The sequence below is a fragment of the Grampus griseus genome (genome assembly GCF_964374135.1).
Source record: "Grampus griseus genome assembly, chromosome: 8".
Taxonomy (NCBI): Eukaryota; Metazoa; Chordata; class Mammalia; order Artiodactyla; family Delphinidae; genus Grampus; species Grampus griseus.
The window spans coordinates 12048625-12076072 of NC_139002.1; the positions used below are offsets into that span (position 1 = coordinate 12048625).

The window sequence follows — 27448 nt, forward strand, 5'->3', positions numbered from 1 at the left end:
GCAAGGAAGCAGGGTCCATCACTTTATGAATGAATCAATCCTACCATGTGAATGGAGGTGGCCATGCAGCTGATGTCATAAATACCACAATGGCTTTCAGAAATCCTCCATTTCCAACTCATCCCATGAGCCAGGGTGCCGCCCCCTCTGGAAGAGGATTCCTGGACATCACGTCCCCTTACCACAGTGACTTTCATCGCTATTGTCGCCACAGTCATCCTCAAGGTCACATTTGTAGGACAGTGGGATACAGGTCCCAGACTCCTGGCAGCGGAACTGGGTGTCTGGATCACAGATGGTAGTAGCTAGGATGGGAAAGAGAGACAACATGCTCATTAGGTCCAGTCAACTCCCCCCAAATACAAACATCCCACTGGAAAGCCAACTGGAAAAGAGGAGGAAGCAGATTTTAATTGTAATATGAATTTCAACAACAGAATCGAAACCTAGACTTACAGAAAAAATAAACTGCGTGAGAACCTGAAATTTACAACCAAGGGAGATAAGGGCCTATCTTTCCATGGACGGATTCCAGACCCGAACAGGGCTGGGAAGAGTGAGAAACGGTCACTGAGCTAGGAGACAGCATGATGCGTTACATCAGGGGTCCCTGGTACCGGTCCGTGGCCTGTTAGGAACCAGGCCACACAGCAGGAGGTGAGCAGTGGGTGAGCGAGCGAAGCTTCATCTGTATTTACAGCTGCTCCCCATCGCTCGCATTACGGCCCGAGCTCCGCCTCCTGTCAGATCAGCGGTGGCATCAGATTCTCATAGGAACATGAACCCTACTGTGAACTAGGCACGAGAGGGATCTAGGCTGCTCGCTCCTTATGAGAACCTAATGCCTGATGATCGGAGGTGCAGCTGAGGCAGTGATGCTAGCGCTGGGGAGCAGCTGCAAATACAGATTATCATTAGCAGAGAGGTTTGACTGCACAGAGACCATAATCAATCAATGCGCTTGAATCACCCCGAAACCAGCCCCCCGCCCCCGTCCATGGAAGAATTGTCTTCCACGAAACCGGTCCCTGGTGCAAAAAGGTTGGGGACCGCTCCACTATATAACCTCCTAAGATCCCCTCAGAAGTGACGGTGTCTTCCTAAATAAATGGCAGAAATACCTTCATCTGGAAAACAACCATGAGGAGGCCCAATTTTACACACGAAGCTGGCTCCTCACCGTACAGAGGACAGAGGGAGGGTGAGGTAAATTCTGCAGCAGGAACAGAGGCCCTGCAGTCAGGCGAGACAGGGTTTCAAATCCTGGCTCTGCCTCTTCCTCTAGCAATTAATTTTAACCTTCCTGAGCCTCAGTTTTCTCCACAGCAAAAGGAAGATAAGGTCACGTGGGCAAGCGCTTGTGATGACAGACACAAAGACCTGACGGGGGTCTTAATTCCACCAGCCACAACTTACTTCACCCAACCCCCCTGGGCTTCCGGTCCCGCTGCTGTAAAATGGAGATAATACCTACCCTCCTGGCATTATTATGAAGGTCAATAAGAAAACAAGTTTGGGACCAGCACCCATCCTTAGGATGTGAATATAACAGGCTCTAAACAAATGTCACGTCTCCTCCCATCCTTACTCTCGCCCTTCTGCCTCGGAATGTGAACACAGTTCGATTTTTCTCCCCCTTCTAAACAGAAATTATCTGGGTTTAAGCATAAGCCCTAGAACCTTCCAGAAAAGGCTTTGGGAAAGAAGGCTGCTCCTAGAGCAGCCAATCCACAAAGAATGACGTGATAGAACAGAATCTTGGGAAGAGGGTGGGGAGTATCAGGAAGTGAGAGGCGGGTGGCAACCCTGCAGTCAGACGTGCCCGGCCACTCTTATTTGCAGCTCCGTTTCTTCTCCGTAATTGAGTTCATGGTGGGAGGCAGGGGATGAATGCAGAAATGACAAGACTACAGGGGATTCATGTCAAAACCCCCAGCGGCTGACAGCCACCCAGGGCAGGAGCCTGCTGAAGAGCAAGGGGGATGTGCCGACAGCATCCCTCCCACGTCTGCCTTCGTTGCCACACCTCTCCTCTTCCCTGGCAGCTGACGGGATGCCTCGTTTAACTTCCAGACAGCATTGCCCAGCCACGGGCTGTCCCCTCCTGCAGCCCTGCCCAGGAACAGGGTGCCTACCCCCTCCTTGATAAGGGAGACCCTCAGGAAGGCTCAGATAAGCACCACCCTCCTGGCTCCCAGGCTCCACGTTTTACACCCTGCAACCCTCACCCCCTCACCTCTGCCACATCTGACTAGTCCGGGACCCAAGCCGCGGGGAATTGCAAGAAAGCAGAGCAGAAAGCAAGTCTCAGGGGCTCGGGAGGGTAAATCCCGGCTGACACTTGCACCTAACCGGACGGAGCGCAGAGCCAGCTGCATACTTCCCTCCGAGGAGAAGCTTCAACTCTGCATGGAAACCTGTGAGGCCACAGCTCAGGGGCTGTGGGGAAGGAGATGGAGGGAGGTCTTCCTCGCAAAACACTGAACCCATAGGAGACCCCAGCTCATCCATCTAGTAGAAACCAAAGCCCAGGAACCCCAGGAGGAATCCCGAGCTACTGGAACACAAGGTCATCTAGTTTACAGCTCTCTGCTTCCGCTACGCCTCATTACGTCCGGGCAGTTTTCTTACAATGTGTTAATTCTAAGAAGTGTCTCCTCGCCCACCCTCTTCCATAACAAACTCCTTTGCAGAATCTGCTCCAATGATGTTAATATCAATTAATGTCTGTAAGGAGCGCTGGCTATTCCCTCACAAATATCGCACCTTCCTGAGACCCTGGTAGGTACAGGAGGTTTGATCAGTGTCCCTTTTGCAGGAAAGAAAAACACACGGAGAGGCTGGTGCTCTCCCAAATCTGCTGTTGGTAAGCTCCTCTCCCTCCGCCTGAAAGGCAGCCACCGAAACCAAGGAAAAATGATTAAGGTCTGGTAATAACCTCCTATGAGTCAGAAAAGGCAGTACATAGGATTGCAGGGCCCAGATGAGTTAACGAGTTGACTGTTCCTGAAGTTGCTTTCTGGGAGGAGGGGCATATGAACAGGCACTGTGCTCTACAGATGGCTGGCAAAATACCTTCCCCAGAGGCAAGGTGGGTACACAGAGACGGGACACACCCATTAATCTGTCCTTATAGCACAAAATGAGAAATGAGCTTCTGGATTTCCAAAGGCAAAATATTTGGAAGAGAAGCCTTCAGACTGGTCTCTGGCTTCCCTGCTCTGGCCTTTCTCCCACCTCATTCATTCTGCCCATGCCTTTATCTTTCCAAAGGCAAAATCTTATCCTGTCATTTCAATGTCATTCCAAACTGTTCTTCTGATAAAGTCCAAAGGTCCTTGCTACTCTGGGCTCCAGGCACCAGGCCACCCTCCCCTTACCCCACGGCTCCCACTCAAGTTCTCAATAACCCACGCTGCTTTCCGGCTCATGCAGCACACACTGGCCTCAGGGCTTTCATCCATGCTGCTCCCTTGCCCGGAACTTTCCTCCCTCTACCTCTGCTTGGTTCACCTCTGCCCACCCTTCCTAAGGACCTCCCCAAGTTTGGTGGGGGCACCCTTCCTGAAGCTCACGGCGCTGCCCCATCACAGCGCTCATGGCTCGAATGTACCTGGCTGGTTACTTCTCTGATCCCGCTTCAGACTGTAAACTCTGTGTCCACTTTGATCACCAGTTTATCCCCAGGCCTATCACAAAGCCTGGAACACATGGTCCTCAACAAACACATGTTGAGTGAACGGGTGAACACATTACTGACTGACCCCTCCTTAGGAGATGATGTCGAAGCTACTAAAAATTAACTGAAGAAAGATGGCCAACTTTGCGGTAAATAGATTATCCATTATAAGCAGTTATTTGTTTGTCCTTAAACCCTGCTAAACAGAATCACATACTTTCGTAGTTGGACCTTAGAAATTACAAGTAGATGACATTTACTTGCACACATACCAATGTTCCCACAACCCAGGCCAAAGCTGGCATCACCAATTAGAACAACCTCTCCTGAGCCTGGCAGGTAGCCGGCACCACCTGACTGGAGGTAACAAGGTAAAAGCCTGTTTCCCATCTCTGAAAAGGCTGAACATTAAATTTATAAATCAAGGACTATCACCTGGTCACCTGCCCCAGGTCTCCAGCTCTATTCACAGTGGAAGAGCCACAGTCAGAGCCCAGACTGCCTGACTCCCAAATCAGCTCAGTTCCAACCATGCGGCGTATTTGCAAATCTCTTGCAATGAGTAGCGAGCTTGCTTAAGTGGGTTTGCTTTAATTAATAATAAATATCTAATATGGAAATGTGTTTTCTCCAGCCGCTTAAATGGGCATCACTGATCATGGGGGCCCCAGACTGCAGGCCCCACCCAGGAGGCGCCGACCAGCCTTCCGAGTAATGGGAAATGCCTATCATCCCGAAAACTCGGCCAAGCGGGGACTCACGGCAGTTTCTCTCGTCGCTCATGTCCCCGCAGTCGTTGTCAAAATCACACCACCAGATGCTGTTGATACAGTTCCCATTGCTGCACCGATACTGGTTGCGGAGACAGGTGTTCTCTGGCCATCGGGGGAGACAGAGGAGGAAACGAAACCAATATCATTCTTCCTGCTGGACCACAAGGCTTTCTCTTTTGAGTGTCCATTTGTCTTACTCAAATAACAGGCCTTAGACGGCAAAGGGGAAGGGGGATGCCACACACACGTGCCCGCCGGGAAGCAAGCGTCCAAGGAGGCCCCCTTCTCTCCTCTTTTAATTAAAATTGGAGAAGAGGCAGCTAGCAGCGTCAGAGGGGGTTACGATGATGAAAAAGGAGAGTGATGGTGCCAGGTGGGTCTAGTGGATACAGTGGGTCTAGTATCAATGTTATAAAATACTAATTTCACAAGGAACTCCTTAAGGGACTGTGTACCAAGATCCAAACATATATTCAGTGTATCTATATAGTTTATACATACTATGGTCATATATATTCACATATATTCCATTTATTAACGAGGAGGGTTATGGAGATTTGCTTTACATATTCGTGAGGATTTTTTTTCTGCTTCTTCAAACCATGACTTCTTCAAAGCAAGCAGTTACAATTCCTCACACAGAAAAAAAGGCACTGTTTAGTTGACTGGGTCGAGAACACGTGATGACTGGCCTCCTGTTTGGATAACCAAAGGCATTCTGACAGGGATACAGAGAGGCCCTCTTCTCCTGCTGGAATTCAGGGTTAACTCCATTTCTTTCCAAACAACTTTAAGATGATGTCGAGAGCCTGAAAGAGAGTCTCCTGTGTCTTAGAAGAAAAGGTTCATTTTCTTTCCGTTTGTATTTCTTAAGAGAGCCCAGAAGGCCACTTTGGGTAAATGGAAAAACTAGACAGGAAAGAAAGATTTAGCAGGTTTTCAGGGGGAAAATGTTAGAATCCGTGTTGAAAGGGGGAGTGGAATGAGGCTGCTGCCGCCACTTGGCCAGGGCTTGGGAGGAAAGGCTCGAAGTCCTCCGCAATATTGGCTGGAAAGTTCAGACGTTTCCAGGCTGGCAGGGGGCAGGGGGCAGGGGGGCGGGAAGCTGCTGGATGAGATGTGGTGAACTCTGAAGGAGTCCGACCAGTCCCTTGCCCAAGTCAGGGTGGCCCGACTTACGGACGCAGGAGAAGCTGGAGAAGATAGAGGTGGGGCGTGGATGAGATGAGGAAGAGGTGGGAAAAAAAAGAAAGGGGCACTCAGAGGAAAGCCTACATGTCCAGACACTAATCCTAAAAGCAGCTCTTATTTTTAAAGGAACAGCATGGGCCCGTTCTGGATGAGGGCTGAGGGATCAAGGGCCTTGGAACCCGAACCAGGATGTCTGTATCTAGGGGGGTTTAATTTCTACCTTGGGCACTTTTAATAACCCCAAACATGAGTGCATCGAGGACACCCGGAGCGGGGCCAGAAGGGAAGGGGGATGGTGGGAAAAGGACAGCGACGCACCTTCTTTGACACACGTGTTGTTCTTCAGCTGATAGCCGTGAGGACACTCACACATCAGGTCCCCGGACGGGAGGGTGCTGCCGGACACACCGTCTGGACACCTGCAGCTTCTAGTGTTGTTGGCCTTGGGCAGACACAGCAGGCTGCACGGCCTGGACGCACAGGAGGTGCTTCCTGGAAAGGAGACAGATGGTGGTGGCCAGGTTAGTAAACACCAGGGTGCACCGAACGCAGGCCTGAGACCCAGGGCGACTTCCTCCTTCTACAGACCCAGCAACACGAAGCTCAGGAAGAGAAAGAAGTGGTGAGTGTGAGACGGGCCCCGGCTGGATCAGATGGCCCCGGAACCAAGCCAGGCACCCACCGGTCCTCCTGGGAATCTGAAATCAGGACGCCGAGACACCACAGGGTAGGTGGGGAGCTGGATCCGGGAGGAGAGCCATGCCCCATGGGTGTCACAGGTGCTGCAGGGCATCACAGGTGCTGCAGGGCAAGCCAAAACCTGTACAAATCAGAGCCGTGCAGGTAGGATCAGTCTGCAGCGTCAGGAGGACGAAGCCGACTTAGGGAGAGAAGAAAGGATGACACCAGGACGAGGGAACAGGGAGGGGGAGGGAGGACGGCTTTGCCAGGCCCAGCCCCAGTCCCCATTGGCGCACCTGCACCTCCTATATTGGGTTCCTTCCTATCCCCCCTTCATTCTTTCCACAGCACTTTTCACTTGAGTTAGCCTGAGCGAGTTTACTATACCTTGTGACCCAAAAGCCCTTAATTAGAACATACACCTGAGAAACGACAGGGCTCGGACCAAAATCTGGGCCTGCCCTTCTCAATTCCTTTGTGCCAGGGCACAGCTGCTGAGCTCAATGAGGAACCAACCAGAGACCCATCAGGCAATAAATCCAAATGCAATGAACCCACGTAAGGACCAGTCACTGTTGATCTAGCCCACTATTTCCAATCTCTTCTCTGGCTTAGCTTTCCAAAGAGCGTGCCAGCTAGAGTCCACACAATCCTCCACTGTGCCCTCAGGGGAGGACTTCTGTGGATGGGCAGGGAGGGAAAAGGTATTTTCTACCCTCCACGTCTTTCTGGGAAGGAGAGAGAGGACCCATAACCATTTCCTAACAACTGAAAATACGATGCGACTATAAAGCAACGTGAAAGCCATGTAAATTAAGAAATGTATTTTTTCCTTTTGCCTGTGACCACTCATCACCAAAACTGGGAAAAAGAAACATAAATGCTTGGATAAAACTCAACTGATAAAGATTCTTCAGCTGTGCCATCTCGTGGACAGAGAACCCCACCGGAATGAAATCCAAGTAACCGGTTTCCAGCCAGCCAAGATCTGAGCTAGGCCGCGCCTCTGCTGGCCTCTGGTTGGGAAACAGGGTTCATTAATGACAATCAGTACTCAGATGGGTGATGACACACTCAGAAGCCTTGGATGTGTTGGCACCTCATCGGTGTTTAACTGGTATTACACATAAAGATAAAAACCCCCGTGGTACAGCAACAGTATTGCTTTCATACTAAGGATACAAGAGCACAAGGCATTACCAAGTAGATAAAATACACACATCCACAGGGGGAGACCTGTATGATGAAACATTCAAAAGGGGTTTGCAAATGACTCCATCAACCTATAGGCTGGATTATCATAGTGAATAACCTGCTGACTGGAGCAGAAATGCCAGAAGCCAGCTCCCGCTCATCTGTTCCGTGGGCAGACACTGTCCCTTTATCTCAAATACACCTGCCGTGGGCTGCAGGAGGGAATGTTGAGCTGCCAGGAACGAAAACAACCCCATCTGGGGTTCTGGAACATGTTCTTTGTATTCAAAGGATGCTGTACTGTTTGACGTTACAAGAAATTGAATAACAGAATATTTGAAAAATACTCAACGACAGGAGTATTTTCACATGGGTCGTGTCTGTAAAATAACACAACTGACATTTTCCCGTGCAGGGCAAATGTTCCCACCCAAAGAAGCAAGAGGTGAAAGTACAGTGCCCAAAGGGAGATGCGGTAATTCAGGAGATTGGTCTCAACAGACTTGAATGAATCTGCAGCCCAAGAGGCAGGGCCAGGGACAAACCCCAACCTAGGCAGGCAAGTCACTGACCCCAAGAGTTAGGCAGGGCAGGAGTGTGTGGGCAGGTCCAAAGCCACAGTACAGAAAACGGGAGTTCTAGTTACAGAGAACCCGGGAGAGCACAGAAGGAGGATTCAGCAGAGTTCCACTACAACACAGCTAGAGACCCCTCGCCCAGGATGCCACAGCCTTTTGTGGGCAAGGTGGGCAATGTGAAAAGTGGAGAGCTGACAGCCTTCATCTCCAAAGATGTTCCTTTAGATGTTCCTTTAGATGTTCCTTTAGATGTTCCTTTAGATGTTCCTTTAGACACTTAGCCCCACAGTGTCCTCACTAGGCGTAGTCAGAACATTGTTAGATTTCCTCTCTGGAAAACTCCCCCAGAACCAGTTTAGGAGCCAAAATTGCTATTATCTCGCTTAACGATCTACATACTTTTGACAATTATCAAATCCACCCCACATAATAAATATCTGCCTTCATTATAGATACTGAAAAGCATATGCTTACTGCCAGCTCTGAAGGAGAATTCAAAGAACTCCAAAATATTTTAACCCATTACAGCAGCAGTTGCATACATGAATAGCCTTGCAAAGTAAGCTGTTTTAAGGAAAAAACACTCTTTATGAAGAGTTAATTCCAGTAACGCTGTGTAAAAAACAGCCAGGTATAAAGACAAAAAAATGCATCTGTTTATAAACAAATATCCCAAACAGACACTTTGCAAGTGAACAAAATTCTTATCCTAAACAAGAATCAATCAAAATCTAGTATTTCTCGATCACTGTTGTATCCCACGGCACTGCTAATCCAACAACAGATCACAGACGGAACAGAGCCTGATGGTTTTATTGAAGTTCAAGCTTTGAAGTCAACTAGGCCACGGTTCAAATTCTCACCACTTACTAAATGTGTGATGGAGAAAAGGTACGGAACCTGACTTCCACATTCTCATCTATAAAATGGGAATCATAATACGCATGGACTTGGGGAAGGTTAACTGAGGTTATACAAGCCCACTGAGCAAGTCAGTGTGGTGCTTATGACACAGCAAAATCCCTCAGAGTAAATGTCGTTATCACTTTACACATGGCTAGTACAAAGTCCTGTGTGTGTTAGGAGGAGACAACAAAGTTAATAAAACTCGACTGGCACCAGGGATCGCCACTACCTGTCATGAACTTGTAATACTCTCAGTGTCTGACAAAGCAGACAGGATTGAGCAAACAAGTTCAAGGCCAAGAGGCACCCACTGCACACAGGCAATGCTGGCAGCCAGGTGCCACCGCAAATGCTTTGATTTAACCCAAACCGGCCTGAGACATGACAAATTGGCTTCACTGGCCCTGTGCCTGCGGGCAGGAGGTCCCCGGGAAGCAGGAGACAGGCCATGATTTCCCCCGTTATGTCCCAAAGAGTCACCTTCCTTTAAACTAGCCAGAGTAGCTCCGGGGTCACAGCGGTGACCGCATGGCAGCTGGGATGAAGTGACCAGCCGAGACTCGGGGTGGGTCCATCGGAACACAGGGTTGCAGGAGCTGAGGCTGTGTGCGCAGCTGAGGCTGACAAGCACATGTCAAAATGCAGACCTGCTTTTCTGGACGGGGAGGTAACTTGAAGAAGTGCTGAGAATTCCCTCGGCTTGCCAGCGGGGCGGCAAGCCCCCACCCAGTAGGGCTGGGTGTCCTCCGTCAAAGGCCCTGAGATTTCAGCCCCTGGAGCTGGAAAGCATGATTCCTTTCTCTCTCCTTATTTCATTCTTTTTTTTTTTTTTAATCTTTTTCTTTTTTTTGTCTTTGAGAGAGTGTGTGTGTGTGTGTGCGTGCTTTTTTTGTATTTTGTCTCTCTGCCCTATTTCAAAACAGGCACCTCCTCTAAGAAAGAATGTGACTTCTCTGTCTTGTGGCAGAACTGGAACAAAAGCCCAGCTCCTAAACAAGGGAGGGGTCTTTGGGAAAGCTAATTCACATCTGAGATTTTGTTCCCTAATCTAGAAACCATGGACCATAATACCAGCCCTGCCCACCTCACGGGTCAGCTGTGAAGACGTAACAATAATGCAGACTTCCATTTCTAGGATACTTTACAGTTTTCCAAGCGTGTTTTCATGCTCTCTTCATTAGTCCCCAAAGGATAGCAATGATATCTATAACCGTATTATTTCCCCTTGTCAATTTTCTCTTAGCACAGGGCCAGCCAAAAATCACAAGACAATATCAACGTTCTAGTTCAAAACAGGAAACCTAGCAGTCTGTCAATAAAGGAGAGTCAGCAGACCCAGGATGCTACTTAATCCTGCTGAGATAAAGAGGGCTCTTCTTAAAGGGACTATTCTTCTGGGGAGTACCCAGATCCCCCTCCTCTAGAATCAACAGTACGGTTGGGAGATAAACAAGGGGCAAGGGCAGTGCAGTAAGGAAGAAGGTATCCTACTGAATAGTCTCGGACCCCAGGACCACCCAGTCAGAGCCTTGCAGCAGTCCTTGAAGCCTCAGCCCACAGTCTTTCATACACCCGTTCTCTACACCTACCAGCAACACTCCCCACCCCCATCCCTTCTTCTTTCAACAAGTATGAATTGAGCAGCTACTGAGTGCTGGTCATTGGTAAGATTACTGAGCAAAAACAAAGACAGAATCTCCTTCTTCATGGGGTTTAGAGTTTCACAGTGGGGACAAGCGAATTAAGTCATCATATAACTAGATCTCACATTGCGAGGGAAGTAGGGCTCAATGAGCAACTGGTCATCTGAGCAACCAGAGAAGACGGGACTCCTGTCGGAAGCTATGCACCCAGCACAGCATCACTCCCTGTCAGGGTGCCAAGCGGGGATTAAGTGCACACTGGGCCTCTCCAGCTGCAACAGAAGCCACACCACCCATCAGTCAGGGGTCAAAGGCAGGAGGAGGGTGTCATTTACCCACCGAGCACCAGCGTTCCAGGCAGGCAAAAACATGCTGTCTTCCAGCTGTTTGTGTATCATTAGAAAAGAAATTAAGATGTCATAGGAAGAAATTAAATAATGCACATGTTGTCATGACAGGCTGCCAGATCCTGCTTGATCAGAGACTGCCCACAGCCAGCCCCTTGCAAGAGATCAACTCGACAGAGATTAAGGAGGAGATGCTGCCTTACCGGTTGTCTTCCCCCGGTAGAAAATCTTCAGGTCCATGGGCCCCGTGAGCCGGTTCGCCAGAATCGCCATCTCAGACCCACTGTATTTGGAAGCTCGGAATATGCTGAGCTGTGACCAGTCGTCCCAGTAGATGTCATTCTAAAAAGAAAACCTTTGTTAGTCAGTCAGCTCTTCTGTCTTTTTTTCTGGACCCTCATTCAGACCAAGAGCTCCATCGTGCAGTGGACACCTAACATTCACTGGCTGAATGATCAGCCTGATCAAGATCTGACTTAAATGCAAGAGTCAGTGATTTTATCCAAACCTCACCAACCATCCACACTGAAGGAACTACCCCAGAGAAACTATCCGATAAGCATCCGGTAAGTTTGACCACAAGTTGAACCCTTCCGTAGAACATCTGAACAACCATTTTGTGTTCTAGAGTCGAAGCAGAAGTGACAGGCCACCCCCAGGAGGCAGAGGTGGGACAGGGCTCATCTCAAGACATCAGGGAATGAAGAGAGCAAACCTCACAAGAGACCAAGACACAGAGCCAGGGACTTCCCTGGGGACGCAGTGGTTAAGAATCTGCCTGCCAATGCAGGGGACACGGGTTCGATCCCTGGTCCAGGAAGATCCCACATGCTGTGTAGCAACTAAGCCCACATGCCGCAACTACTGAGCCCACGTGCTGCAACTACTGAAGCCCGCGCACCTACAGCCCACGTTCCGCAACAAGAGAAGTCACCGCAATGAGAAGCCCGCGCACCGCAATGACGAGTAGCCCCTGCTCACTGCAACTAGAGAAAGCCCACGCGCAGCAACGAAGACCCAATGCAGCCAAAACATAAAAAATTTTAAAAAAAGACACAGAGGGCTTCCCTGGTGGCACAGTGGTTGAGAGTCCGCCTGCCGATGCAGGGGACGCGGGTTCGTGCCCCGGTCCGGGCAGATCCCACGTGCCACGGAGCGGCTGGGCCCGTGAGCCATGGCCGCTGAGCCTGCACGTTCAGAGCCTGTGCTCCACAACGGGAGAGGCCACAACAGTGAGAGGCCCACGTATCACAAAAAAAAAAAAAGACACAGAGCCAAAATGAGGCTACCAATACTGAAAGGCAAGCCAGGAATTTTCATGGGATGCAAGCTCAAACTTTTGAAAGGTGAACAGTGAGCATCCTGGATCCCGGGCAGCTCTGTCTGGCATCCCTCCCTATGGGCAGAAAGAAACTGCCTCCAATTCAGAAATGAGCTGAGTTTCTAGGTTAGATAAGCATCTCTGCAAAAACCCGGAGACAGCAGGCTCTGCACCTCAGTCTGCTCCTCACAGACACTGACAGGTTGCCCAATGCTGGAACAGGTGAGGCCCCACCTTAAAGACAGCAATGGCGTAGGGGTGTGGGAGGTTGTCCAGGATGACAGAGCGCTGCTGGCCGCTGAAGGTGATCCGCTCGATGCAGTCCAGGTAGGCATCCGTCCAGTAGATCCACCGCTCATCCACGGTGATGCCATTGGGCCACTTCACGTCCTCCGACACAAGACGATAGGCAGCCGAACCATCCATGTTGCTCCGGTAAATGCCAGGCCTCAGGTCCCCCCAGTCGGTCCAGAACATCACCCTGGCCAAAAGCAGGGAAGAGCACACATCCCATCAGAACTGGGGAAATGGGAGCTCAAACACTGCTCCGAAGAGACAAGCATTCAGCCGGTTGGTTCAGCACTGTTATTATAATCTCTAATTCTAACAGGTAAAGCCACTTAATTACTTGACCCACAAATTCTTTTATTGGAATTTATCTATGGTATCATCAAGTTATGCAAAGACAATGTACAAAGATGTTCATCACAGCATTGTTCATACTAGCCAAAAAAATATACATAGGTGTGTATACACATATATATTTAGGTGTATATACATGTATACACACAAATATGTTAATCTATAAAGTGATACATTATGGTACACACAAAAGAATATTATGATGTCTAAAGATCTACATGTGCTCACATAAAACAATCTTCAAACCATATTAAATATTTTTAAAACATGCAGAATAGTAAATATCCTATAATCCTTTCTGATACGCGTGTGTGTGTGTGTCTGTGTGTCTGTGTTTAAAGGGCATACACGTGTACACGGGTAAAAATAAACTCTGAATGATAACTCTTAACCAAGAAACTGTTAATAATGATTACCCCTAGGAAATGGGAGGGTGAAGAGTTAAGAGAATGGAGGAAACAAATATTTTTCATTTCATAAACTTCTACTCTCTTTTAATATTTTTAATCAAATGCATATCTTATTTTCAGAATTTTCTTTTAAAATCGATCTAATTCTCAATCATAAATGCTACAAAGCCTCATCCAGAATTTCCCTTTTAGCTCTGTTTCCTTAAGTTAATAATAAATTAATAAAAAGCACCTCTGCATTTCCCAAGTGCACACAAATTGCTGGTAAGAAAACACAAGCTGGGGGGCAGAGAAAAGAAGCAAGGGGTTAAATGTCTGTATCACACGTTAAACTCAAGATAAAGACTCCATATCCAACTATGTGGGCCTGACTATGTCCAGAGAGACTTTTAATACTACCTTTTGTTAGAGAAACACCCCACAGCTGTGAGACATCTGGGTGCCTACAGAGATTCTGATGCTCGCTAATGGAAAGGGGATGGAGTTAGCTGCCCAGGATGTCTAAGTCATGGTTCCAAGACTTGCAGGTCATAGATTATTTCAACCACAATCATTAGAAACAAGTTTCTGTCCAGCAGTTTGCCTTTCCATGAGAATCTGTCTGTTGCAGCATTGGACACACACAGATTTCCTTTGGGACCACACTTACCCGTCTCGGGGCACAAGGACCAGAGCCCTGGGCCGGTCAAGCACAGAGGAATTGACAATCGTGAGTCGGAAGTCGCCATCTGGATTCCCCACCTGACAAAGGAGGGGAAAAGGCCAAGATGGGTCTGAGCTCCTTAAACATTGCACAGTTTCCTACTTGGCTCCCTCCTACAGATGGGTCCCTTTATGGCCGCCTGATTCCCCTACAGACTGATCTGGAAACCTGCCCTGACCTCCAGCCAGAATGAGTTCTTCCCTCCTCTGGCTCAGGTGACAATTCTCACACAGTCTGACAGCGGAGCCAGCACCACCTGTGCCCCCAGTTCTGGGGGCTTGATGACCTGCACGAAGTAAGTGCTCACTGTGTGTTTACTAACTCCACCCGCCTCCGCTGCTCCAAAGCCACCAATGGCTCTGCTTTGTCCACAAAACAAATTCTCAACGTCACCGCCTTGCCGTTTAAGAGCCTCCACAGACTGCTCTCTCCACATTCTCTCCTCCACACAGGCTCCTACAACTTCAGGGAGGCTGGTCTTCTCATGGTTCCCCAAGCCTGACATACCTGCTCCCGTCTGCTCCCACCAGATCCACCCCCAGGCCCACCGGCTCTGCTGACCCTTCTGAGCCGTCTTGATCCAGGGGCAGCCACTCTTACACCATTTCACACACCGTATTTCAGTTGTACACTGTGGACGCGTGTGGACACTGAAGCTTTACCTGCACCCTTCTAGCAGAGCGCTGACCACACTCAATTAAAAAAAGGAGCGGAAGAGTAATAAGAAGACCACCGACGCACTGCTCAGTGTGTGCCCGGCGCTGTGTATCTTTCCATTCCGTTCTCTCAACCGCCCTGTGAGGGGAACACTCCAGTGATCCCCTCCTCGATCAGGGCTCAGCTCAGATGTCCCTTCCAAGACACTTCCTCTCCCCAGTCACACAGTCACATTGCCCCATTTGATGTTCTTTGCAGCACGTGGCACCAATAGGACAGATGGACTTATTTCTTCATTATTTTGCTTGCTCCACTAAAACCTAATATCTCTCAGCACAGGGACCTGTGTGTCTTGCCTCCTGCTGTATCATCATGACCTAAAACCATACCTGGCACGCAGTGTGCCCGGAAACAGCACTTGTCAAATGACTGAATGGATAAAGGAATCCTCACCTTACAGATGAAGAAACTGAAGCTTAGAAGGGATGAGAAACTTGCCCGAGTCACTCAGCTACTAGAATAAAGACTGAACCCAGGGCTTCCCTGGTGGCGCAGTGGTTGAGAGGCCGCTTGCCGATGCAGGGGACGCGGGTTCATGCCCCGGTCCGGGAAGATCCCACATGCCGCGGAGCGGCTGGGCCCGTGAGCCATGGCCGCTGAGCCTGCGCGTCTGGAGCCTGTGCTCCGCAACGAGAGAGGCCACAACAGTGAGAGGCCCGCGTACCGCAAAAAAAAAAAGACTGAACCCAGGTCTGCCTCTCGAGTTTGTGGCTTTTGTCATGTAACTTCCCCCAACTCTCTGGGTCTCTCTGCTTCTACTGTGCCTTCCAGTAAACCACAAGTCATGTCTCCCCAGTGAAATCAGTATAAAGAGGTGCGGAGGCAGCACCCCACTGCCTCAGCAGGAACATGCAGGGGTTGAGCATATGCCTAGGAGACCATGACTTCTTACCCTCCCAGTGCCCTGCGGAGCTCAGGTGCAGACAGGTGAAGTGAGGATACGAGAGCACCTACCTTACAGGGTGGCTGTGAGAAGTGAATCAAATAATTCATGCAAAGTGGTTCCAACAGGGTATCTCATCATTAATAACAATGATATTATGATAATAATCACGATATTATCTTCATTATGCTAATTGACAGCATAATACTCGAGTGTGGCTGTTACAGCATTGTAAGAACGCGACGGTATCATTATCATCATTGCTGTTACTACTCTGTGCTTCTGCTAGCCCAAAAGTAAGTATTCAGGTATCTTAATGAAATCTCTGTTTAACAGATTCAGGCACCCCGTTCGCACACGGGACCTCCATTCTCTGCATTTCTCAGGGCATCTCCAGAGGAATGAGACACACTGGCTCCTGCTTCTGTGTCAACTCCGGCTCCCAGCCCAGGGGCTCCCCTGCTTGCATAATTAAGGACATACCTCAATCTTTTTGAAGCCAGAATCCACCCAGTAAAGTAACTGGCTGAGGGGTTCAAAAGCCAAGGCTTCCACTGTCTCCAGGCCAGAACTGACGATCACCTCTTGCCCTGCACTCCCGTTCAAACAGAGGCGCTGATGAGAAAGAAAGAAAGAAGAAACGGTGTGAAATGTTCAAATGACCTCCAGCCAAATCAGCCCCTTCGATGGGAACCCACTTATTCAATTGGCTTGAAGGGGGAGGGCGGAGATGTTTTATATTCGTAAGTGTTCCAGATGCATGAAGCTGGTTTTTGATAAAAGCATTTCTAAAATGGATTATGGCTTCCTGTTTGAAGCAGAATAACTAAACAGAACTGAATCTTTTATATCACCTTGCATTATCATCATGAACACCGGTCACTGAGCTGTGCTGTATCACAATAATGAGGTGGAGATGACCAAAATGCATAAGTCTGTCTGCTTTTAAAATAAACGAAACCAGACTGCTGTTATTTTTTAAATCCCGTGTCTGCTTTTTATAAAAAGTCTTTCCTCCCTCGGGAGGCTCCTAGCCATCAGGTGCTATCGCTGGGACAGTAACGGGCAGTAGTCACTGCCACCCCCCCACCAAACCCTTCGGATACCCGGGCCCTGTAAAATTTCTGTTGGGTTGGAAGTCCAGATAAAACTTGCTGGAATTGCTTTTCTAAAAGGATTAAATAAGCAATGAATAAATATCAAATAGCTCTCCTTTAAAATGCATGGGTCTGAGTGTATGGCCATCTATCTGGCCTGCATGGCAACCTTCACAGCTTACTTCCTGGTTCTTGACCGTGCTCAGAATAGCTGAAATGGATAATTACGTGAACTATGGAGAAGTCAAGTGTTACTATATCACGGCTTGGAAGGAAGGACGCTAACGAGGCAGTGCGTACGATAGGGAGGGACTAATAGTGCTACACACCGAATCCTAAACGCTTTCCAGCAGGTAAAGGGAGACCTCACTTAGAAGCAATACCACAGACTGGCGGCTCCCTCTGTCCTTCCTACAAGGACAGAGGTAGGTAGGGAAAGAACATACTAAAACAGAAAACTGAAAAGTGTCCTCCGTTGGCCCTGAGAGGAGTTACAACTTAAAAACCTCCAATACCCATCTCCTCGGGCCACTCTGCAAGAAGCTTACCAGGACTGGGCAGTCACGAGGCACAGCCCCCGCGAGCAGACCCAGAGTGGACGCACCTGGATGATGTCCAAGGCCAGGTCGGACCAATACAAGCAGTTGCGGTCATAGTCGAAGTCCAGGGCCACCGCTGCCCGCAGCCCGGTGAGAGGCAACTGCTCGGTGGCTCCGGAGGTCAAGTCGTAGCGGTGGATGGACTTGCGCATGGCGTACAGGATGAACTCGTTCTCCTCTGCACAGACACACAAAGACGACAGGGGGCTGGACCTGGGGATGCTGAACGGGTCCTCGCACGTCTGACCCTCTTTTTTCTCACCCATAAACCTCAGAGCCACTGCACATGGCGTGGGTCAAGTGAGAACGTAGGAATCCAGACTTAGAAGGTGGGTGAAGGAATCACATTTCTGCCTTGGGCAAGTTTCTTAAACTCCCGTGAATCTCTGTTTCCTCTGCAAAGTGTCTACTTGCTACATTTTTTAAAAATCTAGATTCCCTCCGGTAGTCATGCTCCAATAGCTATTCTTCAGAGCTCGGCCCAAAAGTTTTGGTCACACTTGACAAAATAATTACACCAATCAGCACGTTCCTCCTTGTCACAGGACTGCATCACGTGGCATCGTAATCTTGTTGACTAAAGACCCCAAGTCGCTGAAGACTTACAGCTAAGTTTCCTAATCTATTTACTCACCCATTCAATATTGTTCACAATGACACAGAGCAATTATATCACCCTACTATATTTTCAAAGCAATAATACATCCTTGGCCACCTACAAAACGTTTTACAACACAATCATCACAAAGATTCTATTTCTACTTAAATACTTACACAACGTACATACTATGTACCAGGCGTTGTCTGATCCCAGTAACAACTGTATAAAGGAAGAACTACTATTAACTTGATTTTACAAATGAGAAAACGGAGAGCAAAGAGGTTAAGTAACCCACTCAAGGTCACACAACCAGTAAGGGGCAGAACAAAGACTTGAACTCGGAGGGTCTGGATCCAGAGTCTATGTTTTAGCACCCAATGGTGTAACACCGATGGTGCCATTTTTCAAGACATAGAAATAGAAGCCCAGGGTGCTTACGAGACTGACTTAACGTCAGACAACTAGGAACGTGAAGAGCTGGTGCTCTGTCTCTTCCACTTAGGGAACAGCCTGGAAAACATCCAGATTCTTCCAAGGGAATGGAGATGAGCAACACACCTGCATCCATACCTGAGGCATCGTTGTGACAATATGTTACATCTGGGACCAAGCTGCAAATCTGGGTCCCTCTGCTGCACGCCTGCACGGTGACTGTGGTTGTTTGCTCTCTCTCATCCCATTCATTCAACGAGTTAACATGTCCTAGCCACCTCTGCTTTATAAAGGCTTCAATATAGATAATGCACCCCCAAAATGTAAGTCTACCTACTATTTTTTACCAAAGGTAAATTTGCCTTCTTTTCCTTCAGTATTACTTCACTTCAAAAGTATCTAAGCCACCACCACATGATAACAAACCCCTCCCTTTGGTCTGCAAGAAAACCTTCCCACTGTAATTCCCAGGGGACGGAATAGTCAAGATGAAAAGTGCCGAGCTTGTAAATGACATTGGAATCAAGGATTCTCATGGCAGCTGCCAGGTGGAGATGCGGAGACACATTCACAGCAGCAAGCCCTTCACCCCACATCTCTCTACCATCTAGAAACCTCATTCTGTTGCTTTGGGTTTGTTTTTTTTTCCCTTCTAACCAACTACTGCCTTTTGAGTAGCGTCTGAGTCCTGAAACACCTGCCTTAGGATTGGGTGTAGAGGAACAGACAGGATTTTGTGTGCAATTCTTAACTTAGAAAAGAAATAGAATTCTTGGTAAATCCCAGCCATACATGAGCCCAGCCTAGAGATGTGCGTTATTATCCTAATCTCAAAGGAAGAAAAATTACTTCACTTTTAAAAATCCTTCCAGACGACCAGATTACCTCATCTTTGCAAACATATGACGGTTCCACATTAGTCCTATAAAACCATCTTTTCCTTTCTTGGTACATCCCTGCCTTCTATTCCATGCTTTACAAAAAAAAAAAAAAAAAAAACATTTAGGAGGTGGCCTACACTACAAATGAGATTTTTCCACTTCATTCCCTATCCTATCTTCTCCTATCAGAAGAGAAAATAGCTTTCCTACCAGTTTAGACAGTTTTAAACAAACTGTTTTGCCCCTCGCTGAATTACCTTCAGAAATATTTATTACCAAAGTACCTACTCCAGCCCCTTAAGAGCGATCACTCAAACCCTGCTCACCCAAGCCCTCATCAATAACAGCTCTCGTGAGGGGACTGTTTGAATATTATCTGCTCATTTGTGGGAATCTGCGGAAGCCATGTTCTTTTGAAGTCTCCACAGTGAGGGATGTTAATTACTCAGTAATGATGGAAGATTAAATTAAGGGACTAATGAGCTTAGCATGAAAAACACCAGGGCAAACTGGCGAGCAGTGAGCGAAGGAGAGGGCTGCTCTTCCCTGCCCGCGGAGGGTGAGGCTGTTCGCTCAGGCTTCCTTTGGCGCTGATGTCTGTTCCATCAGACGCCACCACCACCAGTGAAGCCAGCTCCAGTCACGCACCTTCCCCGAGAGGCGTGAGCAGGAGGGAGGGCTCAGAGGGAAGAGAAGCCCTACATGAAAAAGACTAGAAACGGAGCAAAGAAAGGAAAGATGCTAAGAGATTAGCTCTTTGTTAAGGTATCATAATTTCACGTCTATATTACAAATACCTCCACATCTGCTATCACCACCAAATCAACTTGAAATGTTTGGAACACATTATACCTTTACAGCATGTGCACTTGCTGCAAAAGTTTCCCCCAATGAGCGTGCACGTGATCACCTCAAAGAATGGGAATGACGCTCACGTGCCACTTCAGTGATGGCCAAGCAAGAGCATGAGGCTTAGAGTCTGAATTCTAGCTCTGTCACTCACCAGACGTGTGACCTCAAATAAACTGTTCAACTCTCTCCTCTGAACACACTTCCTCATATTAAAAAAAAAAAAAAAATGGAGCTAATAATAATATCTGCTTCACTGGGTAGTTCTAAGGACTAAACTGATAACGCATGGAAAAGTACATTAAAATGTGTAAAATTCCATTAAAATATTAGTCATAATTATTGTTATAAAAATTAAGATAGATCACTTAGCTATTTCCCAGAAAGCCATGAGTCTCTTTCTATGACAAACAAACGGATCACGGAACACACAGAAGGCCTAAGGGTGCCCTCGGCCCCCCACGCCTAGAATACAACAGATGCCAAATAAATATTTTTCAATGAACAAAAGGGATTTCCCTCTGAAAATGTCTTCCATTCCTATAAAAACATAAGGTTATAAATAAATGTTGTTTGGATACCATGCTTAGAAGGAAACGGGAGCTCTGAGATACCCATCCTTTCTCTCCAGGAAGTTTGAAGAGCCAGGTGAGATCACGGGAATGCTTCAACAATGTCTCGACAAGACAAAGGGAAGAAACCACGTCTCACCTGCCAAAGGACACGGCACCAGCTCTCCTTCCAGGCGTACTTCAACATCTCCTCCACTGCAGGTGTCCCCAGAAATCTTCCGATAGCTGTCACCCCCACCCAAGAGTAAGAGGTCAGAAACATCAAAGAATAGTCATAAAGGAACATTTACCCATCCATGGACAATACAGCTTATCTATTCATCTTCCTATACAGCAAGAAGAAGGAATTGAATCATTCTGAATTGCTTCTGCCTGTAAATAAATGAGGCAGCACAGACAATTTGGAGCACTGTCCCAGGCGAGAGTTTCACATATACCGTTGACCCTTGAACAGCTCCAGGGTTAGGGGCACTGACCAACCCCCCACCACTACAGGTAAAAATCCACGTAGTACTGCTACCTCCACCTCAAAGTCAAAGGAATTCATAAATGACTCACCCAAAGGCAGGAACTCAAATAGTCTGAGTAGAATCAGGATTAGAACCCTAGTTCTTTTGATTCTACGTACTGTGATCTCTCATCGAACACAAACTTTCCCCCACCTTAACTTAAAAGTACAATGAAAATACAGGTATTATATTTACTGAAGAAACTCCACATGTAAGTGGACCTTATATGCATTTCAAATGTGTATTGTTCAAGCGTCAACTGTATCTCTTCAACACAATGCTCTGAAGACGTGCACTGGCTGAAGTTTATGACTTAAGAAACAACTGGAGTTGCAGAGACGCTTACAGACTTGCATTTTTTTCCACGGGGCGCTAGGATGGGGAGACGAGTTTGCAAACATCACAGTTTTAAATATTCCCCAAGCTACCTGAAACCTGCTACCTTGGAATTCTGGCATTTAGAGTATGAAAGGAACCCAGGTGGTCCTCTGCGCTCTCCATACCAAGTGCAGACCCGCCGTGCCCCAGACATGGCAACCTCTGTGAGACGTACCCTCTGGTTCTCCTGTAAGCAGAACCCACAGGACAAGGCACGGGAGGGGAGTGCGACTTCCCAGAAAACTCAGGATCCGGAACACAAACCTCTAATAACAAATCTTCACTCATCTTGAAGCCAAAGTCACTGAAAAGGCAATTGGGGCTCGGTAAGGCCGCTGGTTGACACACTTCAGGTATTTTGGGACCCTCCCTTGCGATGTCCACCCTACTGCCCACCACCTGTATTGTAAGTTACTCAACATGTCCCTTTAACGAATACTCACTATTTTACACTAATGCATTTTCAAAAGAAACTTTATAACAGAGCCATAATAGGAAAACCATTATCATATGCCATAAATAGACAGAAACGAGACAGATCATGATGCCAAAGACAAAATAATACTGACTTTTTTTTAGCTGGACCCAGTTCCCTGTCCAGAGACTCTGGGCCTGCCCTCTCTTTGTTAAAAGCAATTGGCAAATGTGAAGAATTACTAGCACCCAGTGAGACTTTCTCCTTGACGTGACTGGAAGGATTAAAAGAGAAATTTAAAGGAACCGTCTTTTTTCTAAACTAAAGATTCAATGTTATTTAAGAGCATGTCCACCTTCTCCCTAAAATCACCGTGGGGGCCTCCTCGTGCACTTCGGGACCCAGACCTTCTGCAGTTTGGGGACCACATCTCTTCCACACTGGCCAGCTAGCCAGGCAGAGCCCTGGGGTAGGAAGCAGGGGTCCCAGGTCTAGTCTTGGCCCTGCCCTTGTCTGCGTGAGTGGACGGCTCTAAAACGAGGCAGCTGTACTTGCCAAGGTCTGGCCCAAACCATAAACTCATAATCCAACGGGACTTTCCATGTCGATGTGCTTTACCCAAAGGCCTTCATTTACTCTATCAAGTATAACACCTACTGCAGGAAAAGTATTAACAGGTACAGGGCAAAGTGGTTCGTGTACATATTACATGACAGTCCACATTTAGCACCCTGTAGAGCATTTTTCAGAAGGGAGCAGTTCTATTACTGTACCAAACACGTTCCATTCATTAAATCCGGTAAATTTCTACGGAATGGCTGCTTTAAACCTTTTGGGGGACTAAGCAGAGCATTAATTACTCCAATGGCAAAGTACTCTGCTTGGGCAGTTTTTTCAAACTGTGGGTCATGACCTAGTGGGCTGTGAAAGCATATTGGAGGGTCCAGACCTGCTTCCTCCCCCCCTCACAAAAAAATTGCAAAATTCATCGCACTTGAAAGTGAATCTTACCTCATAAAACTCCTGTTTACATAGATGTGTGTACGTGTCTACATACACAAATATGTGTAGGTATAGGATCACACTATAAAATACATTGCTTACTAGGAGTTGCAGTCAAGAGTTTGAAAACCACTCTTATTGGCAACCTGGGGGAATATAAAGATGTAAAAGAAACTACTCCTGAAATCAGGGAACATACAGGCTAGTAACTGTGCTTCCCAGGGAGGCCCGAAAGGACTGTTGGAAGTAAGTACAGCTGTCCCTCAGGAGCAGGACCAATGGACAGACACTGGGAGCTCGCCGATTCTCACTTCCTCTCTTCATGTCCATGTCCAGACCCTGCCCTCCCCACTGCCACAGGTCAGTGCCACCAAACCTTTCCAAGAGCCATGCAGTCAGGCTGTTCCTTTCTAGAAGCTACAGCAAACAGGGGAATTACAGGATGCCCTGAAACACACCCTTCACCGTTTGTATGGTCATCACCCCACAATCCCATCTGGCCCAAAGCCCAAGAGGGGCGAGGCAGGCTGTTTCCTGGTCTCAGCCTCCAGTGGCTTTTAGCTGAGTGGGTGTGGTGGACCCATGGGGGCCAGGCACCTGGCTTTTGCTTTTGGTTGTTGCTATTGCTGTTTTGGGGGGATTTTAGAGAAAAACAATGATGATTTTAGAGAAAACGCGTAATAGTGTTCATCAAAAAAAAAAATCAAGATTTGTCAGATTTTCTCACATATTCTTCATTTTGTCTTATTTTCAAGTATTTAATGGGGATAAAAGAGGGAGGAGAGAGGGCTCGTAATCTTTTCCATGATCAGGGTCCCCAAAGTCTCAATCCAGTCGGCAGGGATACCTCAGACCAGCAAAATCCCTCCGACTGGCATTACCATTTAGGGTTCTCTAAGGGAGGGCAGAAGGCAGCAGAGGGGCACTGAGCGGACATCACTGGGAACATTGAACAGCTCTGTGCTTCTGCCATGAAAGCGTCTACGTTGTTATCTTAGGACCACACGGCTTTCGGAGAGGATGCTCGTCTTTGGCTGTCTAAAGCCCTGCTGCTCTGAGGGTAGCTCTGCAGAGAAGCAGCCTCGGGATCACCTGGAGCCTGGGCGACGGCAGGGCCCCAGGACAACCAAGTCAGGACTTGCATTTTAATGAGATCCAAGATGATTCACATGCACCTTCAAGTTTCCGAAGCACTGGTCTAGGACCGGAACTGCCTGAATCTGGTTGGCTGTTTTGTAAATAAAGCTTTATCGGGTCACGGCCACGCCCATTCATCTAGGCGGCAATCTCAATACACAGGCAGAGCTGAGTAGCTGCAACGGAGACCACATGGCCTGCAAAGCCTAAAACGTTTACTCTGTGGCCCTGTTCCCACCTCTGGACTAGAACACATCCAAGGTTTCTGGCTTTAGTCAAGATAAGTGTGGCTTCCCAAAGCAACCTTTGGTTTCTTTATGCTTCGGCAACCACTGAAAAATGAGTTATGTGCTTACGATCAGTACCCGCGCTCTACCGAGAGCCCTGCAAACCTGGAATGATTTCATGCTGGATCACAGACTTGGGGGATCGTCTACGGGCTCTGAGACCCTATGTCTCTACTGCTAGCATCATCTTCCTAAAGCTAAGCTCTGTTCTGGTCATCAACTCTCCTCAAAAGCCTCCAAAGACATCCTCCTGCTTACAGAATATGGTCCACGCCCAAGTCTCCACCCCACCGTAGTCTCTCTCTTTTCAGCCTCATCTCCGCTCACTGACCCCCAGTCATACATCCAACAAGACATCCAAACTAAACCACCAACTACACTTTCCTGTTTCCACACCTTCACGCTGCTGCTGCGTCTTCCCAGAACGCTCCAGTCACGTACCCTGATGCTTCCTCCTTAAAGCCCATCTCAAACAGTGTTGCCTCCAGAGATTTCCTGATTCCCCAGCAGCAAATCCCAGTCTCCTCTTTCCTATCAATAATCCCAGCAGAAGCACCCGTTCCTCCTCCAAGGTACCTGCATCTTCCCGTCTCCTGTTACAATGATTTGTGTGCACGTCATTTCTTCCACAATGTCAAGCAGCGTCTTGGATATTTTACTCAAGGACCCATGAATATACAAATATATATATATATATATATATATATATATATATATATATATATATATAAAAAACACTAACCCCCCCTCGTTCCAGATAAAGAAACAAATTCCCTCTGGAATAGGGCTCCTAACAAAAAAGGAGTTATCTACCATCGAACCTTCAGCATGTTCCTTTCTTGGGCTGCCCTCGTAGAAACAAATCCCAGAGTGACCTATTCCTGCATAAACCACCGCAACTTGCCTGGGTGTCACACCTCCACCACATCACACGGCTGTAACAACTAAATGGAATAACCTGCATAAACAGTGCCTAGCACGGTTCCGGGCTCATAAGAGATGCTTAATAAATATTTGTTTCCTATGATTCCCTCCCTTTCTTCAGGGGAAGGGACCATGTCCTAGTCTGTTTCCCACACCGGTGAGTGACCAGAATAGAACTCAGTCCCTGGCATGGATGTAGAACCCACCATTCATAGTCCTGTCGGGTACAGGAGCAGTTGGACAGGACCACCGGCCGGTCGAAGTCTTCTCCGTTAAAACACGTGGCGTGGGGGATCCTGCGTTTGAAAACCGTCTTGTGCCCTAGCAGACACTCGCTGCCCCGCTCATCAGACGGGGACCACAGCTTGTAGTCGTTCTCTGTGCAGGGAACCCCTAAGGAGGAGGAAATACAGCATTACAGGCAGACACACGCAGGGTTTCCTGTCCTGCCCGCCCCACAGCCCAGCCACCCACTTCCCGTACCTCCCGTTACTGCCCAGCGGGTGTGCAGGCCCCCGGAGCCAGCCCATCCCTCTAATCAGCCGGCTCTGAGGCCGGGCAGCAGCCCCTTGGTGTCCCCTGAAACACGGACGTGCATCTGAGAAAGATGGGAAGAAGCAAGCTTCTTTGGTGCTCACTGTCTACACTTCGGAAAGATTTCCGCAGATTCTGCAGTTTCCTTAGAAACAGGTGCCCAGAGGCGTTCATCTCCAGGGAGTCAGGTAGAGGCTGAATCCCTGAGAGATGGTACCCCTCAGGAGTACTGTCCCCTGCCTGCCTCCCGAGGCAGCGTGGACGCATCTGGTAGTATGGCCCACGAGCAAGAGAATTCACTGTCACTGCTCGGAAGGTATGGGATCTTCATGAAAGGAGGCTGAGAACTGGTCAGACAACCTGGACCGTCATTCCATCTACCCACATCCACTCGAAATTTAAGTAGAGTGGTTTCTACAGGAATTCCAAAGTACACCAATGTCTATACTGGTAGTTGACGTCTTTTTCATATGTGTGTCTTTGGTGAGATTAAATGCTGCCTGAAACTGATGAACTACTGTCAACTCAACACCATTCCAATCAGCAAGCATTTATTAAACCCTTACTGACAATAAGGTTATCAGGCCGTCCAGTGGGTAGAATATGACTATGCACAGGGCAGGTTCTTGCGTCTAAAGACCTATGATCTAGTTGATGGGAGAGGACACACCCAGAGGGACAGACACAAATTTGTAAATCAAGGTGTGATGAGTACACGTACGCTAGGGACACAGAGAAGAGGGGAGAGATCTCTTGGTTGGGAGTAGCGGTCAAGTGCATTGGATCCTGATCCATGAGAAGGATTTCAACGAGTGGAAACTGAACCCAAGGGGCATTCCAGGCAGCTGGAATAATGTCAGCCGAAGCAGAGAAGTTGCCGAGGGCAGGGTTACACGGGGGTGAGGAAGGAAGAAGTACGATAAAGAAGTTCACTCTCCCTGCTCGCTTATTTACAGGTCCTGCGTCTGGGCGAGCAGATGGTGATGAGACCCCAGGCAGCTCTGAGAGGACCCTGCATCACTAGTAGTAGTTACCCACTGAATTTGCCAAACTGGAACTGCTAATTTGGAAGTATGTTTTCCAAGCATTCATTCATTCACATGTTCAGCACACACATACGTAAACCTCCCCTGTGCCCGTGACCGCAGAGGAAACGAGAATACAAAAGACAACATGTGGCCCTATGAACAACTGCCGGAGCAACTGCCTCTGAATCTCTCATTCACTTACTGCATATGTGCCCGTCTTCTTCAATGGATCACAAACTCTTCCCAGGGCACGGTATCTAAGCTGATGCTTTCAATAGGTATTTCTGTGCAAAGGGCCGAGGAGGCAGCAGCTTACCCAAGGCAGCCGTGGCATTGACCTGGAGGATCAGCCAGCTGTGGATGTTCTCTTTGTTGGAGCCAAAGATGGTGAAGACAGTGCTCTTCTCGCCGGGCTCCGTGAGGAGCCCGTACACAAACACCGGCTTCTCGGAGAAGATGAATGTTTTCCAGGTCTCCCCTTCGTTGGTGCTGTACCTGCCCAAATGCAAGTAAAAGGATCCTTGCGGTTAAAGTC

At 48.1% G+C, this 27448-nt stretch overlaps 1 protein-coding gene across 1 annotated transcript in view; it reads right to left on the bottom strand.

The window, feature by feature from the left end:
* SORL1 (sortilin related receptor 1) overlaps positions 1-27448 on the bottom strand; it is a 161043-nt gene that overhangs the window by 54589 nt on the left and 79006 nt on the right. The window contains exons 13-24 of the mRNA XM_082659998.1: positions 27230-27408; positions 25558-25744; positions 21762-21890; positions 20839-20924; positions 17370-17542; positions 16152-16283; positions 14015-14106; positions 12548-12794; positions 11196-11334; positions 5962-6135; positions 4441-4554; positions 183-305 (exon numbers count right to left, since the gene is read on the bottom strand). Coding sequence (XP_082516124.1) covers positions 183-305; positions 4441-4554; positions 5962-6135; positions 11196-11334; positions 12548-12794; positions 14015-14106; positions 16152-16283; positions 17370-17542; positions 20839-20924; positions 21762-21890; positions 25558-25744; positions 27230-27408 — 1775 coding nt within the window. The remainder of the gene's footprint in view (positions 1-182; positions 306-4440; positions 4555-5961; positions 6136-11195; positions 11335-12547; positions 12795-14014; positions 14107-16151; positions 16284-17369; positions 17543-20838; positions 20925-21761; positions 21891-25557; positions 25745-27229; positions 27409-27448) is intronic.